We start from the raw sequence: 19,493 nt of genomic DNA, 5'->3' as shown, positions 1-19,493 counted from the left end.
GAATGGCAGGAAACCGCGTAATGACAGAGTGCCTTGAATTTATATCCCAATAAGTGGGACAAACCAGGGAGGAGGTTGTGCAAACGCTCATAACGGTGTGGTCACCGGCCTCCTCCAAGATTCCACTGACTTATAATTCTATTAGTGTGCACTTGTTAGTGTGCAGAGCTTGTGTTTGACCAGGTGTTTGACCAAGGACTGCCCATTGCCAGGCTGTGGTTATGCGTGGCTTACAGAGTGTCCTCATGATTGATGCTGCATTTAGTTTTGACATGAAATGTGCATGTTTGTGCTAATCCTAGCAGAGGGACAGATTTGGTCAATATCGTGTGGTGGAGTGAATACACATTTTTGTAGGCTGACCTGAAAGATTTGCATCGCAATGGGATTTTTCCATTAGAATATTGCAGAAAATGAGCTCCCTGGCAAACACAAATTTAGTATACTAACACAATATGTTCATCAGGATAAACTCCACACAATAACACCACCTCGTGATTTGTAAAGCGTTAATGCAATCGGCAGAAGAACAGAGTTAACGCTATGCTGCGTACGTGACAAAAAGACTCTGTTCTGGCGTTGTGTTTCTGAGGAGAGAGCAATTTCCCCCGACTAGGCATAAGCACTACCCTCGGCGTCGCCATCACAGCTGACCTACGAAGTGCAACCAATCAGATCACAGCTGTTGTGAGAATAAATCAATATATTGAAACGGAACATTAAATGATATAATTCACTGTTTCCGGACGGAACGGACTTTGTACTTCCGCTCGTATTGTTTTAGCCTCAGATAGCACGTAGCTAATAGTGTATCGTATATATTTAGTAGAGGGAGAATGACGCGTGGAGTTACATACTAAACACACCGCCTCTGACGCTGCAATAATACTATTACTATTTTAGACTTATCATATAATTGTATTAATATATACCTATTAAATTTAGACGAGAAGCTTCTTGGATTCTTTTAGCATATTCCTACTATAGTAGGCCTAACCCTACACTCTGCACAGCGGCGCAACCTAGCTGAGTAGGTAACCCTAGGAACGAAACGTAACTAGCTGTTTCACCTGAAGGTTCTGCGCCCAAACTCATGCTGAGCAAATCGCATATCATGTGAATGCAGCTTTAGGCGATAAATATACTACATCCTGGTCGCATGACATCACCACCGCTAAGCTAAAGGTGGCTAATGTTCGGCGTGATGACTTTTATTAGTTTATTTAGTCAATTGTTAGCAACTTGACTGTTAGCAAGTGTCTTTTATGAAACAACGAAGCTGTGGACATTCATGAGTGTAGTATTTACACGTGTATTTTAGTCATAGAACAAGTAGAAATGTAGCAAATTCAGGACTCATTCCTTACATACAGCATGTTATGTGAATTTGGGTATGGATAGGGCTGAAATTAAAATCATGTCAACAAGTGAAGAACAGAAAGTGGACATTTGATGCAGAACATATCTTTGAACAATAATAACAAGGTCTTTATTTTATCCTCTCATGAACATTTTAAAAGTATTGGGGTTAGTATTGTTTCTATTTTGTTTGTTGAAGCACTTTGTGTATGAAAGAGCTTTATAAATCATGAATCAAATCATCTAAGGGAAAGAGAAAAAAGTAGTGTGCATATAAAATAGTCTTTCCAGGAAGCATCAAAATATGCTTTTGCATGAGTTGAGGGTATGTACCTAAACAACTAGTTCCCTCTTCATCGACGAGGAATCCCTCCGGACACACACACAGAAAACTGCCCTCTGTGTTCTCGCAGCGACCACCAACACAAAAGGATGGGCTCTCCACACACTCATCTACATCTGGACATATCAGAGCACACAACATAGGATAACATCAGTACACAATTTAATTGCTGAAAGAAACTGACCTCCATGATTGTAACAAAAACTATACATTCATACAGTATATGTCAAACTCAAATGTCGAAATTAAACCATCTGTAATATAGAGATAGACCTGTTGATGGGGAGATACTGTATTTTACTTTTGAGCTGGCTTCTTGTTAGCTACCCTTACATTTGAATGTTGAACGTAAGAGTCAGAAAGATGTATTTGTCATTTTACAGCCACTCAGTTTGTAATAAAAATGTTAAAAACAGTCTTTAGCATCAGTTGGTGCATGGGATCCAATTGTCCTCGAGGGTCATCCATTACAATACCTTTGGGTTGAAGGGGCTGGAGCCAAACCAGCAAGCAAATAACGACACCCTAATTGGGCACCCTTCTGTCACAAGGCTTACACATTTAGACAAGCACTCACACTTACATTCACCATGTACTTGAACCTGCATGTCTCTGGAGTGACGTTGCTAGCTGTGATCTCCCTGAGGCTTAAACAGAACCAGGCTGTGCCGCCATTTGCAAATTCCTGGCTTACAAAAAATGTAAATGATGTACATACTTACCACTCTTCGTATCAAAAGGTGAGTTAATATGTTCAATACAACATAGCTGTGAGCTACAGGTAAAATCCCAGTGCTCTGCTGTTATTATTCATCCCAACTTGCATAAATTGACATAGACAAAATGACTTTGACTCAGTATCTTGCTTGCAAACTGTAATCCTCACCTACACAGGTGGTTTGGGCGTCATCCAGGCGGTATCCCTCATCACAGTGGCAGGTGTATCCCTCTGCTGTGTTGTAGCAAATCCCCTGGCCACAGATGAAAGGGCTGATCTGGCACTCATCTACCTCTGGGGCAGGAGAGAGACAGGAGAGGATTAATACAGAGCAGGTTAACAACTCATAACCTGTTCCTGAAAATACTACAAAGAACCACAACATACGATTATGTGCCACAACTTAGGCGCTTAATAGAAGACACCATGTTCGAAACCTGTACTATAAATCATGGTATGTGATTCCCTGGTTTCTTTTATTTATATTTGTAATGACATTTTAACAATGCCTGCCATCTCACAGCAGCAAGTTTAACTTTTTCAAACTTTCACATAAACATGTATAGAACAGAGGAAACAGAGGGCAAAATAACGTGTTTTTCCCTGATTTTTAGCGATTGTTGTTGGTATACCAACATTTGCTGCCGGTAACACTATCACAGAATGAATGATGGAGCTTTCCCTTTAAATGGGGTCATATTGCCAAAGATATCAGAGTCCTGCAGCACAGGAGACAGAGGAATCTGCGTGTCAATTATTTTTATATAACCTTTTTAGCCAGTGACCTGTCAGGAACTCAGTAAGACTCAGGACATACCAAGGACACAGGTGGTTCAGATATGTGTGTGTACAAACACAGTCTGTGCAACCTCCAAGTATAGCTCATTTTATATATACCTTTTCAGTGGGTGGCTCAGCTGTCACCTGTGACTTACCTCAGAATAAAACTCTAAAAACAGACCAGAATATGCCACAGCAGAAGAAAAGAAAAGACTTGAGAAGCCTCACCAGCGGACTGTGTGGGAGCGATGTCCTGTCCGGCATTAGATGGGAGGATCTCCACCGGTGCGGGCGGAGAGCTCCTCTCAACAACCTCTACCAAATTAAAAAAAACACCGTTATTTTAAATCCATCCAGTTTATTTTAAATTAAGTCAACATGTGTTTTCCATCAAACATGGCACTTTTTCTACTTAAAAACTGTGGCCAAGGTGCAGCCTCAGGAGATGAGTTTTCAGTCTGCAGCAGAAGATGTGTGTAGTTTCTGCTGTCCTGAGGGGAACAGTTCAGTCCTGTGCTCTTTTGAAAAAAGGATTCCATTCTTTTAACTCTCAGTGTTTTCATTCAATCAGCAGCAGTTTTATGAACAAAATGTGATGATAATGACATAGTTCAAAGGAGATGGACCAGACTCCTTCAAGGTAATGCAAACCAGAATACTTCCCTACTGTGCGGAAGGGTGGCGCTGAATATTTAGCAAGGTATAAATGCATTCTAATAATATAATAAATACAAGATGAAATTACCTTCAAACAGCCCCCATTTTACTTTGTGGGTAGTTATCTGGAACGTCGCTGTATGAATTCTAAAATGAATCTCCCTTGTTTCTCTTGGACCAGTTTGCCGATTGATGACATCCATGTTGGATTTTTTCTTGTTTGAAAAGTTTAGTACAGGTTTTTTTTTGTATATGTGTGATGAATATTATATATATATAATAATCTATATACATTATACCTGTCTTTTTCCAATACTTCAGACTATATATTTATTGCAGCTCCACCAGTCAAGGAGCTCCACTACTCCGAAAGCATAATTTTAGCTTGAAAAGATAAAAACAAATGAATGTCTGCAAATAGGAATAATAAATAAAAAAGGAAAATTATAATGAGTAGAATATTAGTTACTGTGAGCTTTTAGGATATCAAGACTAATCATGTCGGCAGCAGACTCATCTGAAACCTCAGACTGTGTGTTTCCTCATACTTCAGTTAGCATTTTATCCTCACGTTGGCTAAAATGTGTGCTATTGTTAGCATTCAAACATTTCAGCACAACTGGAACTGAGGGCAGTTGAGTCAGACAAAGTGCTCTGAGCTTGACAAGCTGTGTGTGAGATGTCTTAAACTGCACACCGCACCACAAAATTTCAAGTGTAGTGAAGCAGACACCTGGGTAGAGTGCCTCCATCTTGACAGTGGATACACCCGGAGATAGCTGGGGCAGGATGGGATCAAATACTGGCCTATCGCTAACCCCAGGAACTAGCAGCTCCTTCAACGACAAGACACAGACAATAAAACCAAACGGACAAGGTCAACGGAACACTGTTTGCATTTCTTCAGTCCATTATTCAGCTTTGCACACTGCTTCTGTCATGCATTACAGGCGTGGTACTTGGTACAGATTAGCATTTAGCTTGCATGGCAACTGACTGTAGTGCATAAACAGTGCAATAAGAAACAGCTCAGCGAGGAAGCCAGAGAACAAGTAAGCCACTTGTGCAGACACTTCAGTCTGGATTTGATTCTCTATCTGTTTTTCCTACTTACATAAACATAAGCACATTGAAGATTAATACAGTGCTGACCTGCTCAAAGTCATGCAGCAACGTTGCTGACTTCATGCAAAATGAATTGTGCAGCTCCTTAGTAGCTGTGATTGTCTGTGTGCATGCAAACTGCCTCTACATTTATCTTCTTAAAGCACCCAACCTACCTGATCTGGTGCAGTTGTTGCTACTGACCACAGAAAAAAACCGAAACAAAAACATTTAAATGTAGGTTTGCAACATAATATACTGTATGAAGATATCTTGGGTTTTTTTGTTTCAAACATCTATCTTTTTCTCCACCCCATATACAGTGGGGCAAAAAAGTATTTAGTCAGCCACCAATTGTGCAAGTTCTCCCATTTAAAAAGATGAGAGAGGCCTGTAATTTTTATCATAGGTATACCTCAACTATGAGAGACAGAATGAGAAAAGAAAATCCAGAAAATCACATTGTAGGATTTTTAAAGAATTTATTTTCAAATGATTGTGGAAAATAAGTATTTGGTCAATAACAAAAGTTCATCTCAATACTTTGTTGTATACCCTTTGTTGGCAATGACAGAGGTCAAACGTTTTCTGTAAGTCTTCACAAGGTTTTCACACACTGTTGCTGGTATTTTGGCCCATTCCTCCATGCAGATCTCCTCTAAAGCAATGATGTTTTGGGGCTGTCGCTGGGCAACACGGACTTTCTACTCCCTCCAAAGATTTTCTATGGGGTTGAGATCTGGAGACTGGCTAGGCCACTCCAGGACCTTGAAATGCTTCTTACGAAGCCACTCCTTCGTTGCCCTGGCGGTGTGTTTGGGATCATTGTCATGCTGAAAGACCCAGCCACGCTTCATCTTCAGTGCCCTTGCTGATGGAAGGAGGTTTTCACTCAAAATCTCACGATACATGGTCCCATTCATTCTTTCCTTTACACGGATGAGTCGTCCTGGTCCCTTTGCAGAAAAACAGCCCCAAAGCACGATGTTTCCACCCCCATGCTTCACAGTAGGTATGGTGTTCTTTGGATGCAACTCTGCATTCTTTCTCCTCCAAACACGACGAGTTGAGTTTTTACCAAAAAGTTCTATTTTGGTTTCATCTGACCATATGACATTCTCCCAATCCTCTTCTGGATCATCCAAATGCCCTCTAGCAAACTTCAGACGGGCCTGGACATGTACTGGCTTAAGCAGGGGGACACGTCTGGAACTGCAGGATTGAAGTCCCTGGCGGCGTAGTGTGTTACTGATGGTAGCCTCTGTTACTTTGGTCCCAGCTCTCTGCAGGTCATTCACTAGGTCCCCCCGTGTGGTTCTGGGATTTTTGCTCACCGTTCTTGTGATAACTTTGACCCCACGGGGTGAGATCTTGCGTGGAGCCCCAGATCGAGGGAGATTAGCAGTGGTCTTGTATGTCTTCCATTTTCTAATAATTGCTCCCACAGTTGATTTCTTCACACCAAGCTGCTTACCTATTGCAGATTCAGTTTTCCCAGCCTGGTGCAGGTCTACAATTTTGTCTCTGGTCTCATTTGACAGCTCTTTGGTCTTGGCCATAGTGGAGTTTGGAGTATGACTGTTTGAGGTTGTGGACAGGTGTCTTTTATACTGATAACGAGTTCAAAAAGGTGCCATTAATACAGGTAACGAGTGGAGGACAGAGGAGCCTCTTAAAGAAGAAGTTACAGGTCTGTGAGAGCCAGAAATCTTGCTTGTTTGTAGGTGACCAAATACTTATTTTACCGAGGAATTTACCAATTAATTCATTAAAAATCCTACAATGTGATTTCCTGGATTTTTTTTTCTCATTCTGTCTCTCATAGTTGAGGTATACCTATGATAAAAATTACAGGCCTCTCTCATCTTTTTAAATGGGAGAACTTGCACAATTGGTGGCTGACTAAATACTTTTTTGCCCCACTGTATGTGAAAGATGGTAGGGTGAATCTGTTATTTACCTTACCATATTTCACGTATAGTAGTACATAACATATTTATTTGAAACGTAGTGCTTTCTTTTATGCCACCTACAGGCATATGTAGACCACTTCCTAACAGCTTTCCATCCAGGGGGTGGATAAGGAAACTGATAGACTACAAGTACCTTGGAGAACACATTTACAAGAACCTGGACTGGACTAAGAAGCTGTGTACAAGAAGTGCCTGCTGTTCTATTTTCAATGCCTTGTTTTCGGTGGGCAATCGATGCCATCAGAACAAACATGCTCAAAAGGCACGAGTTTGACTAAAACAAGAAATGTTCACATTCCAAACACTGAGATAGATTAACCAAAAAAGTTCTAATGTTGATTCCAAAAGACTCTAGGCCAAAGGACACACCCTTTGCAGTGTGATCCCCCACAATATTACAATGGCCTACCTAAAAGAGCATGTTTGCCACATTAAGCAGTTCAGGTATTATAAATCTTATTCACAAGCAATGATAAACACGAGTGTGAGATTGATGGCAAGTTATAAGTGTAAGCTGTTGTGATGCAAGCTTTGTATTCATATTAAAGATCATTGATATTAACCAAATCATTTGGTTGGTTGGCCTCCTCTGTGTTTTGGGAATGACACACTTGGGATTGCACTGAAGGGATGGCATTTTCCAGGAATTATAAGGGATATCCAGGAGAAGCTGGAAGAAATCACTGTGCAAAAACATGTGTGCACTCTTTGCCTCACTCTTGTGCCAATGTATCCTTTACTGAGAAAAAGTGGGTCTGCCATCATTTCTATCTTGTTAAACTGCACCAAAGATAGTATCCGTCATTGAATTGTGTTAAACTGTATTTCAGAGCTTTACAACAAACACACAACATCCAGCGTGTGCTACACACATAACATTAAAGGTGGGGGTAGCCATTCTAGAGAAATAATGTTGATATTTATACGCAACATCAAAACAAACCCCCCCCCCCCCCCATCTCAATTGCTCCCACTGCTTTATTACTAATTGACAAAAAGTGTATTTGAGAATCACCAAGTTATACCATTCTACCAAACTAACTGAAAACGCACCAGTAGAGATGTGACAGAGACTCACCTGGTATAAACTCTTCTGGTTTCCCAAAGGCCTCCACTGGTCTCTCTGAGGTTGGCAGGGGTTGAGGAGGAATCTCAATGGGCTCCTGGTTAATGGTGATTGGCTTATTGACAGGTGGATTCGGCAGAACAGTGTAGCCCATTCCACCAGGACAGATGTCTTTGAACTTAGCTAAAAGGAAACATAAAAGAAAATAGATAATGTTTAAAGTTCATACCAAAAAACATGAGATGCAACATGTTCTGAGTGTGTTTTGCATATTATCTCAAAAGCAGTACATGACAATTCCACAGAAAAATCATGAAAAGAGACAGCCGGCATCACCATGGAAATATTTGATTGCTACTAGAAAAACACAGCTCATTGATATTAGCGGGAATGCCTTTCATATCCCCTTCTTATGGAATAACCTTCTTTTGGACTGACTTACCCACAAATCACCCCAACAGGGGTTCTGTATCTTTATAGGAAATGAGGGACAGGTTTCATTCAAAACAAAAGTCCCATAAAGTAACAGTATCTTGTTTATTTAATAGTGTTCCCACTGTATTTACTGCAACATATTACATCAGTGTTACATTATGCATGCATTCGTTATGATGAACTGCATTTCTTTTAAAACCTCTCACTGAGACCTCAAGGGAATGTGTTCTTTGTATAGCCCCCACCTTTATACTGATAATGTTGATCTGTTTTCAACATCCATCAGAAACCAGTTTCTATTCCCTTAGCTCAAAAGTTATAACATTATAATTATCTTTTGCATAAAAATATACATTTTCTGTATATTCTATAAAAGGTATATCACGAATTGGCACTGAATGGTCTTCGTGTTGTAGCAGATGAAGGTATAGCTCCATTACAGACCACCTCAGCATCCGGTTTTAATACTGCACATTGGAAAATTATAAATATGCATTGAAACCCTGACACATCACAACCCTGCCCAACACTGCTCTGGTACCCTGCGATGGTTGGCCCTCGCATGGTACCAGTAAAAAATCCTATACTTGAAATAGCAAGTAAGTCAAACTTTACTCACCACTGAACTGAGACACTACGCTCTCCAACAATACCAATAATATATTTGTAATATACCTGCAAATATGTGTATATATCAATGGAATGCAACCTTTTAAAACTTAGATTTTCACGAATAGGAATTACTGATAAAAGGAGTACAAAAATAATGGCTACCGCGAAAGGCTTTCAGTGTTACTTAATATTAACTCTAATAGCAACAACTTTGAATAGGCTGTGAAAGCTCTGAGCCCAAAAGTATCAGGAATAACCTGAGTGATACACATACACATTATATAAACTTATTTAAGGAAAATAATACTTAGATGATATATGTAATAGCAGGCTTGTATTGACTTAAAATGAGGTGAATTTGACCCTTCGGAATTTGAATGTAACATTCTTGAAGTTTAAATCAAGATTCGCAATTTGTAAAATAACCATCTTGAACTTTAATTAACAGTATAGAAATGCAACTTAACATTCAAAGACTGTATTTCCTAGAATTGAAATGACAAATTCTATAAGTGTTACTTAACACTCTAACATTTTAATTGATTTTAAACCTTACGTCCTTGATTTGTAACCTAACATTGTAGAATTATAACTCAACATTCTAGAAATGTATCTTCCCGAAGGAGACTTACATTCTACAATAGTAACTCAACATTCCAGACATTAATGTTGACATTCTTTGTGACCAATTACTTGAATTGTCTCTTAACATTTTGTTATTGTTACTTGACATTTTAGATTAACTCAAGATTCTAGAATTGTAACCCAACACTACTTGTAAACCAAATGTTTAGAATTGTAATTACACATTCTAGTATAATAATTCTACATTCGGAAAACAAACTCAACGTCAAAGCATTCAACTGGACATTATTGATTGATGAACATGCTTTCTTGACTTGTAACATTATACATGTGTAACTCAACATTCTATGTCTTTAACTTAACATTCCAGAATTGTTATTATAATAACTCAATATTTTAGAATTGTAATTTTCCAAAAGTAGTGTTCCACAATTGTAACTCAACACTCTAGAATTGGAATTGAACTTTCTAGAACTCTGACTTAAGAAGCTAAACTAGAAAATCACAGTTTTAGAATGGAAACTACACATTTCTGTTTTATATCTAAACATTGTAGAATTGTAACACCACTTTGTATAATTGTAACCTCACAGTAACTTGCACAGGATTGCACCTCAATGTTATAGTCATATGATTAAACATTCTTGAATTATAACTCAACAGTCAAGGCATCACACTTGACATTATGTTTGTAACCTTACTTTTTAAATTGTAACGTCAAAACATTTTGTTGTAACTTAACATTACAATTATGTGACTTAACATGACTTAACATGTATAACCTTACATTCTAGATTTTTAATTACACATTCTAGTAATATAACTTATGATTCTAAACATGTTCAAAATGTTCTAATTATAGTTCAATATTCTACAACTTTAATTCAACATTCTAGAACTGTAACTTCTTATACACATACATACACATTTTTCTAAACTATAACTGAAGGTTCTAGCATTGTTACTTAATATTGGAGACGTTAAAGTTCACATTCTTCGTGACCTTACTTTCTTTGAATTGTACTTCACAATTTTTATTATTAAATATGTAACTAAACACTCTAGAATTAATAATTAATTATTACAATTAAACATTCAACAATTGTAACTCAACATTCTATATTTGTAATTTACATTTTTAGAGTTGTATTTACACATCCTAGTTTTATATCCTAACATTCTAGAATTGAAACTTTATAATCTAGTGTTGTTACTTGACATTCTATACATGCATCTTAAAATTCTAAAATGGAAACTGCACAGTGTAGAACTGTAACTCCAAAGTCAAGGCCTTAAACTTGATATTCTTGATTTGTAACTTTCCTTTCTTAACTGACTCAACAATAAGAGTACAGAGTATATTCTATAATAGAGTCTACTATATTGAGTTTAGACTCATCTAGAATTCTAGAACAGGACTTTAACATTCTATCATTGAAACCTGAGATTTTAGATTGTAGATAAATATTCTGATAATCTTACTCATTATTCAAGAATTGCAACTAACCAAAGTAGACTACACTTTAGAATTGTAACTCAACATTCTACAATAACTGAACCTTCTAGAACTCTGATTTATCAAGCTAGACTTGTAAATGATATGTTTAGAATTGTTATTTCACATTCTAGTTATATAACTGAACATTCCATACTTGTAATTTAACATTCTAGGATTGTAATTCAACTTTCTAGGATTGTAATTCAACTTTCTTGAACTTATTGGAAATTCTGGAAATTAATTTTGACATTCTAAAACTGAAGAGCACAGTCAACATTTTCTGAAGCCAATTAAGGGAAAAGACAAAAACATATCTTGCATAAAGAAAAGTCTAAGTGTCATTCTTTGCTCTTCTCTCAATAAAGAAATCCTCTCTAAATCTGATATACCAGATGTTATTAAAACATCTGTGCTAACTGTTTATGATCCAGCATTGTTGTTTCTGCCTCTGTGTCATTGCACACACCTAAACCATTTAGGACACTGATGAGTCTGGTCACAGGTAGTCCGGAAACAAACTGATAAGATGGATTTTTTTCATGAAGGTAAATTAATTGTACCCACCCCAAGGAATCACCAACGTAACGTAATGAGCCAAGAAGGAGCAGCGACACCTCTCCCGGAACAGGATAACTAGAGCCCCCTACTTGCTCTGGAAACCTTGTACTCTGTTACACTGCTCTTGTGGTCTGTTAATTTGCAGGACCCTGACCCACTGGGCAGAGTCGGTTACCTGGCCCTATGTGCTGCATAGACTTACAAAGCTTTGCTGATTTGAAAAGCCAAATGTCACAATTGAATGGTGGTAGGCATTGTCTTTCACCATACTTAAGTGAGAAAAACCACTTTGGACTGTTCTCTTTGAGACAGAATAAATGTCCGATGTTGCAGGGGGCCTTACCTGTTCCTGGAGGGGGGCATTTGTCACAACGAGGGCCCCAGGCTTTGCCCACACTGCAGCAGCAGAGCTGTCTGCTCAGCTGGGTAGACACTGGGTGCAAACACTGCCTCCCTGAGCTGACCAAACGGAAGCAAGCCCCCTTTTCCTCTTGGATGGCAGGTGTGTTGGCTAAATAGGAGCGCAGGAGGGGGTAGGAATCGATGCACCAGAGTTTAGAAGAAACATACATGGGAAAAAGAAAGAACAGAGAGTAGAGAAATAAAGAGGTTCCCTTCACCAAAGCAACCTTTCCAACTGCTATGACAAACATATATGTAAAACAACACCAGTGCATAGATAAAAATGCATAGAGTATTTCACAGTGAAGAATCAGGAAGTCTAATTTTGTGATGGCACAAAAAACTATATTCTAAAAAATTACTGCCGCTCATTCAAAGAGCACAAAACATGTTCATGTTAATGCTTCGTGCACTAGCTAGATCATGCGCTGGCTCAGATGAAGGCATGCAAAGAGAGTTTGGCTCAGTTTGTGTTTTTAAAGTCTCATGGTGTAATCCAATATCTTATAATCTTATAATTGGAACAAAATACTTTGATGATATGTTCTGAATGAACTAGAGATTGGAAAGTAATAGATAGAATCATAAAGTCTATTCTATATTTTACGTGGAGCCACTGAAGGGATGCAAGGATAGGTATGATGGGGGTAGACTGGCTGCAGTATTTTGCAAGAAATGCATGTGGCACAGTGCTGCGTAGCTGAGACAGAAGGAAAAAGAATTGCAATATCCAGGCGTGAAAAATGAGGGCATGAATAAGTAATTCAGAAGCGTTTTTAGCATTGATTAGATTTTTGTAATGAGCTTGTTTATGTGAGCAAAGTTTCAGTTCTTGTCAAAGATAATATCCCGTGTTTTGTTGAAGGGGTTTAACATTGGGGGCCAGACTGCCGATGTGGATTGGATCTTGAAGACAAAGTAATCTTGACCAATAAAAAGGAGCTCAGTATTGACTGAATTTGGATAAAGGAATGATATCCATTTTCTGATGGCAGCAAGGCAGTCATGGATAGTGCTAAATTTACCCATGTTTATTAGTCTAAGTAATATGTGAATATATATGTATCGTCAGCATAATAGGGGGGACAGATATAGAGGAATTGTTTAAGCAGGTTATCTAGAGGTAACATGTACAGGGAGAAAAGAATGCGTCCAGGGATTGAACCCTGTGGAATACCCCAGAGTAAAGGGGCAGATGAAGACACAAAACGGTCTATGGCCACCTCAAACTGCTTATTCGATAGAAAGGAGGACAACCAATTGAGAGCAGAGACTGAGAAACCATCCCAAAAGAAACCTGTTCACAAGTTTCTAAATTTTCACAAAAAAACATAACTGACTTTTTCTGTTCTTTGTCGTTATGTTTATAATGTTCTGAATACGGTTAGAACTGTTGTGTAATGTTATCTGACTAAACGGCTGTTTTAGTCTAAATCTTTAGTTTAAATTCTAATTAATTTGCCAAATCCTTTATCAATTGCTAATAAATGCTTAGAGGGAAAGGTGTCTCACATGTACACCCATAGTGACTGAAATAGTACATTAACACTTAGAGTGAATTATCCAAAACACCACATTTTCACTTTTTTCACACTCATGAATGTATCATTAAGGATAAAAATAAATGGATGGATGGATGGAACAGAAAAAGAAAACCTAAATGTGATCCATGACAAAACCCCACCCCCAAGCGTTGTATACTTTATCTCCAATAAACAGGAACAAACACATTTGCTACGAAAATGGGACTCCCAGCACGTGAGACGGGAAATGTAACCTCAACCACTAACAGTTAAAACTATAAACAAGCACGAAAGTGACATAAGTCATTGATTTGTGACTGACATTGCCAACACAAAGTTGCCGAAACACACATTAGCAACATGTTTGCATTTTGGTACAGGCCCAATGTGTGTCTCGATCTTAACCGGACTGTGCAGAAGTTGCACATTATGCCAGATCGCGTTTGTAGTTTTTCCGACCCAGTTACAATTTAGCCATGCCCACTTTCGCATTAACGTAGCTCAAGAGAACCTCTCCATGTTAAAGTAATGACCAAGTAATATCTCGTCTAGATTGGAAAAGTGAAGTGAAAAATGTTCCAGTGGTCTGCAGCTCTGACAGAGTCGGAAAGTAACAAAGTGCATTTACTTTGTTGTAGTACTCATGTACAAAATGTGACAAAAGCAAAAAACTGCTAAAATGCTTTAAAAGGGGTTGTAGTTTATTGTTTTTAAATCCAGAGGGAATTTATTAAAACAATTATACTCTCTCTGTTACATTTAAACTACAGTATACAACTAATAAAACTCTGAGACTGACGCTCTGACGCTGCACTGACTGTTAACATGGGGACACCGACGTTCTCTTTATACTTCCATGACTCAGTCACGCAGAGCTACTTTAATGAGGTGGGCGTGGCTAAATCTAAACTGGGTTGGAAAAACGATAGGCGACGCCAGATCTTTGCTCAAATCTACATACTAACTGACCCCGGGGAATACAAACTAGATTAATTCTCTATGCAATTCAAAAACTGAACACTTAGCCATCTTACTAACGTCAAAGAATCTAAACTCTGATGTCAAAAATGGTTTGTCATTTTCAATTGTGATATATCATTTTAATTTGATACTTTATGATGTAATGGAGGCAGGCTATTTCCCGGTTAAATAATACATATATTGTCCAATATGACAGCGGTGCACTGATACTGTATATACATATACTGTTATTTATTTAGATGTACTCCTTAACATCGCTATCAGCATCAGACCCTGAAAATGAGCATTGGCTGGACTCATAGAGGAGGAAATTAATAACTCACACCCCGTTTCGATCATGTGCAAGATTGATAACTCTGGCACTAGCGCGTGAACAGTTTCTTCTTCTAACTGCATCTTCCCTCTGTTCCCCAGATTATCCACTTTATCTCTTCCTCCCTCTTTTCATATACACTAAAAGCCAATAGTTTTGTTGGGTTTGACTACATGTTGGCCTTGCGGTTCATGCATGAGGTGGAGTCTTTTTATATAGTGAACACCATGCTTTCATCCATGCACTGTTTTCATATGCACATCATTAAAGACACATTTCAGCTTCAGAAGCATGCCTGGCAGCCTTTTTATTCGCCTGTACTTTGAAGCAGGAGGCCGGGATAAATATTGAAAATGTTTTCAACCTGTCTCTCATTAATGATGGTAAAAATCTCAAACCAGTTTCAGAACGTTTTTTGGTTAAACATATCAGAGACCAGCATGTGCATATAATGCATTCACTCCTGTAAATATTTCAGTTTGACACTTCACTGTTGGAGGTGCTGGTTTGGATGTTATTAAATCACACAGTGAAGAGAAGAAGAAATCTTCGGCCTAGTTAGATTTTGTAAGACTTACATATGCAAGTGGTGAGTGTGGAGTCGGGGACAAACCCGGGTTTGCAGGTGCACCTGTAGCTGCCCACGGCATTCAGACAGTTTCCATTAGGACACACACCCTGCAGCTGGCACTCGTCTAGATCTGTGAATCAACACAAAATTAAAAGTGCGATTAATACAGAGCAGGAAAGAATTGAGAAATAAGTCATCTTTATAGTTTCCCATATTGCAATGGTATTTCTTCACAAAAAATGTCCTACTTTCTCAATTACATATACTAACACAATAATCAGGCACGTGTATCCCAGGATTGTATTTCACTGAATATTTTCCCGAAGCATACGTAGGTTTACATTTTTAATCCTTTCAGTCTGCGTCAGCAACACAATGTTGTATATATATTTAAGCGTGTGAGTGTGTGTGTGTGTGTGTGTGTGTGTGTGTGTGTGTGTGTGTGTGTGTGTGTGTGTGTGTGTGTGTGTGTGTGTGTGTGTGTGTGTGTGTGAGCAATGCCAAAAGAAAAAACAAGTGGTGAAGTACTCATTACAATATATTCTTCTTCTATGAACTCAAGAAATTATGAAATGAGGAGACAGAGTAGAAGAGAGGAGTTTATAGGCGGGACTGGAATTCTGTGAGGGACTATTTTCCCAGTACCTTCACCTCACACAGAGACCATCTTTTCCATATCACTATTTTAGAAGCAATACAAATCAGGTGTGAGCTTGTAATTACTGCAGTTTAAAAAGTTTGTTGAGTTTTTAACCTTCAGGTAATGCAAAAGCCAAAGGCCCCTCTCTAGAGCTGGAGTTTGGTTTTTCCATTCTGTGCTACTGTGGAAACATGGCAGTACATATACAACTCGGTTAAAGAGGACCCTCTCCTTAAGGGCATTTAAAGGGCTCATTCTGAGGTAGCAAACACATTTATATTTTTAGCTTAAATGAAAACAAAGCAATGCATGGATTTCAAAAATGTAAAATTGCTTAAAAAACAAATTAAATGTTATAAAAACAGTGAGTTAGCTTTACGATTGTACATTCATGTTCTGACCGCAAAGCATATGGGGATAGATTGAAGACAAAAAACAGAAAACAAAAAAAAGGAAAAGTGGTTGAAAAGGTCAATCATCAATAAGAAGAAAAGGATGTGGTTGATTATACTGAGTCCCAGCACCTCCTGACACACACACACACACACACACACACACACACACACACACACACACACACACACACACACACACACACACACACACACACACACACACACACACACACACACACACACACACACACACACACACACACACACACACACACACACACACACACACACACACACTCTCTCCTGCTTCTAGCCACAGAGCTGGCAAACACCAGGGATACCATTGCAATGTGCCACCATTACTAGTGTTAATATTGAATTCAACGCCCACTATTGGTGCTATAAAGAACCACAAATGATTGTGGGAAATGACTTTCCGGGTAGAGAAGACCATAATCGCTTTGTGCACTTATGAACACTGCGTCAGCTTTTGCCTGCTGTGAACATTCCTCCTGTTCGTACGAGCTATCAAGAGGTCCATTCCTAATGTACTTCAATGAAACTGACCAATCAACAGTCAGTTCAGTTAGAAAATGCACACTTATGTTCAATTTAAGCTAAAGTTAGGCCTTAGTTCATACCATCAAATAAAGATATTCCAAATTACATTTTAATTTACAACTAAATGTTCTGTACAACTCATCCTCAGAGTGATGAGGCGAGCATCAAAGCATTGGACCAATAGTTATTATTAGCTGAAGTGATTACAAATCATTTTGCAGATGACATGGATTACATTTCAATCTATTAAATTGGCAATCTATTTATTCTCATGGTATGGAGCTAGAGAACAAGTCACAGGATCAAGTCATTATGGTTCTTCCTTTTGGAATGATAATGAATATTGTGCCGATCCATGCAGTAGATTTTGAGATTTTCAGAAACAAGCAAGAGCTCTTACCTTGGCAATGGGAACTGTTGATTCTCCTGTAGCCCTGAGGACAATCTATCAGAGGAATAGCTGAGGAGAGGAGAACACAGGAATAAGAGGAAGCCAACATGTCAGTCAGACATTTAATGAACTGTTGGACAGTCAAAAACAAAAACCACACCCACAGTCAGCTATTTCAATTATCTTCCAGTGAAATGTTAATATCTGTTGTCCAAACTGATCCACATAGCACTCTTTATATTTCTAGGATTATGGCAATAATTGGTAAAACGTCCTAAAAATTCAAAGTTTAACTGTGCTGCCTTAATTGGGATTATAGCCTTTGCAGACCATTTACATGCACAAAAACCTATAGAACACACTACAGCGAGTGTGGGCCCCTGAAAAGCATAAAGGTGGGGAGTGTAGAAGTGTTCTTTACAAATTGTAGTCTCTTTTATTGGTTGAATTTTAAAATAATTTAAATACTTTACCTAAATGTTCTGATAAAACCAGAGTGTGAGGCTGTTGCAGGACTGTAAAAATCCCTGTCAATCACATCATTCAGTCCCAATGAAACGATTGCATGGCTAACCTTTCTGTCAAACTGCCTGCCTGTGAACCTCACTGCATGCACTCGGCTGCATTTGGGCTCACCACATGACACCTGAGAGTACTAACAAAACCCCTGTTTTTTGTTTACATTCATTTATCATTTTGGGGCTTTAAAGGTAGGCCTGAAGAGAGGATGTGTCGGCACCCACACTAGCTTTGATTTATCTCATGTTTTCCTGTGTTAAATTGAGCAGTACTTATACTGAATTGAGTAATAAAGGATTGCACATTGAGAGGCAGTGATAAATAAAGAGTCATGAGATATACGGGACACTATTAACCTGCTACTAGTACTGAGATATAGCAAATTCACGTGTCTCATGTGATGTGTAAACAATTTATTAAGGTTCAAATGATCATATGTTACATAAAACATTGACAAAAACAAAAATGGGATATGTGGTTGAATTGTGACATGTTTATAATGGTAATAAAGTAGTCCACCTGGACTTGTTCAGGTTGGTTTTAAAAACACAGTGTCAATCTGTGTAACTGTGATCGACTAGATGCCCTTGATTTGGGATCGGGAGATTGATTGCTTCTGCCTCGACCCACATATCTGGGATTTTGCTGCAATTTTCCTCACTTCAGTCATGTTTTCACTAGGGAAACTTCACTTTCACTCTGGTGATTATATCCCATGTTTTATCAGGGGCGTAACACAGGGAGTCAGGGCTGGAGCTGGAGGTTCAAGACCTGAAAGCAGCTCTAACATCCAGCAGCTCCCAGCACACTGAGAAGTCAAACCCGTCCTAATCTGCAGGTTACAGGCTGGGCACTGCTGCAATGCTATACAAAGGCACCAGTGGGGACGTGGTACCCAAATACCTGAAAGCAGATTGATATTTTGCTCAACAGGAAACAACAAAGCGATGTTTGTTAGACCAATAAAGCCATTTTATTTACCAGCTACCAGTGTCTCCATGGCACAATGGACTGTTTCACACTTCACTGTCCAGGGGAAACAAACTCCTGCCCCTGCCATTCCTCAGGACAACAGAGGGAAGGACAAATACCTGGCTCTGTGGTGACTCCCACTGAAATATGTCATTAATGCGGCTGAAATCCCCTCGGGGTCGAGGCATGAGGGCTGAGAGCTGGTATGAGTGATTAACAGGGTTTTTCGATATTATAAATGCACATTATGACAAAGTGTGAACTTGCCGTGAACCTAAACATATCTGAGCTGAGTGAATGTTGTATTGTTTACGTCAGACATTTACATTGAAACAAGTTTACAGACCCCCAAAAATCCACTCTGTCCCTCTCTGTGTGTGTGCCAGTATATCTGGTGGATTATGAGTGGAAACCGCTACTACTATACAACCTGAGGGATAGCATGTATTACACCTGGATATTTAAAGTTTGAAAAAAGAGGGAGAAAAAAATGTTTTTTCTCCCTCTTTTTGAAATTGATCTTCCCTGATTCAGTCA

The 19,493-nt window shown here is 38.7% G+C and overlaps 1 protein-coding gene across 1 annotated transcript in view; it reads right to left on the bottom strand.

The window, feature by feature from the left end:
• The window catches only part of ltbp1 (latent transforming growth factor beta binding protein 1), a 110,447-nt gene that overhangs the window by 22,794 nt on the left and 68,160 nt on the right, over positions 1 to 19,493 (bottom strand). Inside the window, 9 exon segments of the mRNA XM_063874833.1 lie at positions 1,693 to 1,818; positions 2,589 to 2,714; positions 3,429 to 3,515; positions 4,591 to 4,693; positions 5,138 to 5,160; positions 8,013 to 8,183; positions 12,032 to 12,199; positions 15,486 to 15,608; positions 17,475 to 17,534. Of these exon segments, the coding sequence (XP_063730903.1) occupies positions 1,693 to 1,818; positions 2,589 to 2,714; positions 3,429 to 3,515; positions 4,591 to 4,693; positions 5,138 to 5,160; positions 8,013 to 8,183; positions 12,032 to 12,199; positions 15,486 to 15,608; positions 17,475 to 17,534 (987 nt within the window).

This window comes from Eleginops maclovinus, chromosome 22, assembly GCF_036324505.1.
Source record: "Eleginops maclovinus isolate JMC-PN-2008 ecotype Puerto Natales chromosome 22, JC_Emac_rtc_rv5, whole genome shotgun sequence".
Classification (NCBI taxonomy): Eukaryota; Metazoa; Chordata; class Actinopteri; order Perciformes; family Eleginopidae; genus Eleginops; species Eleginops maclovinus.
Note: the sequence above shows the minus strand (reverse complement) of the source record. Positions and strands in the feature narration are given on the sequence as shown.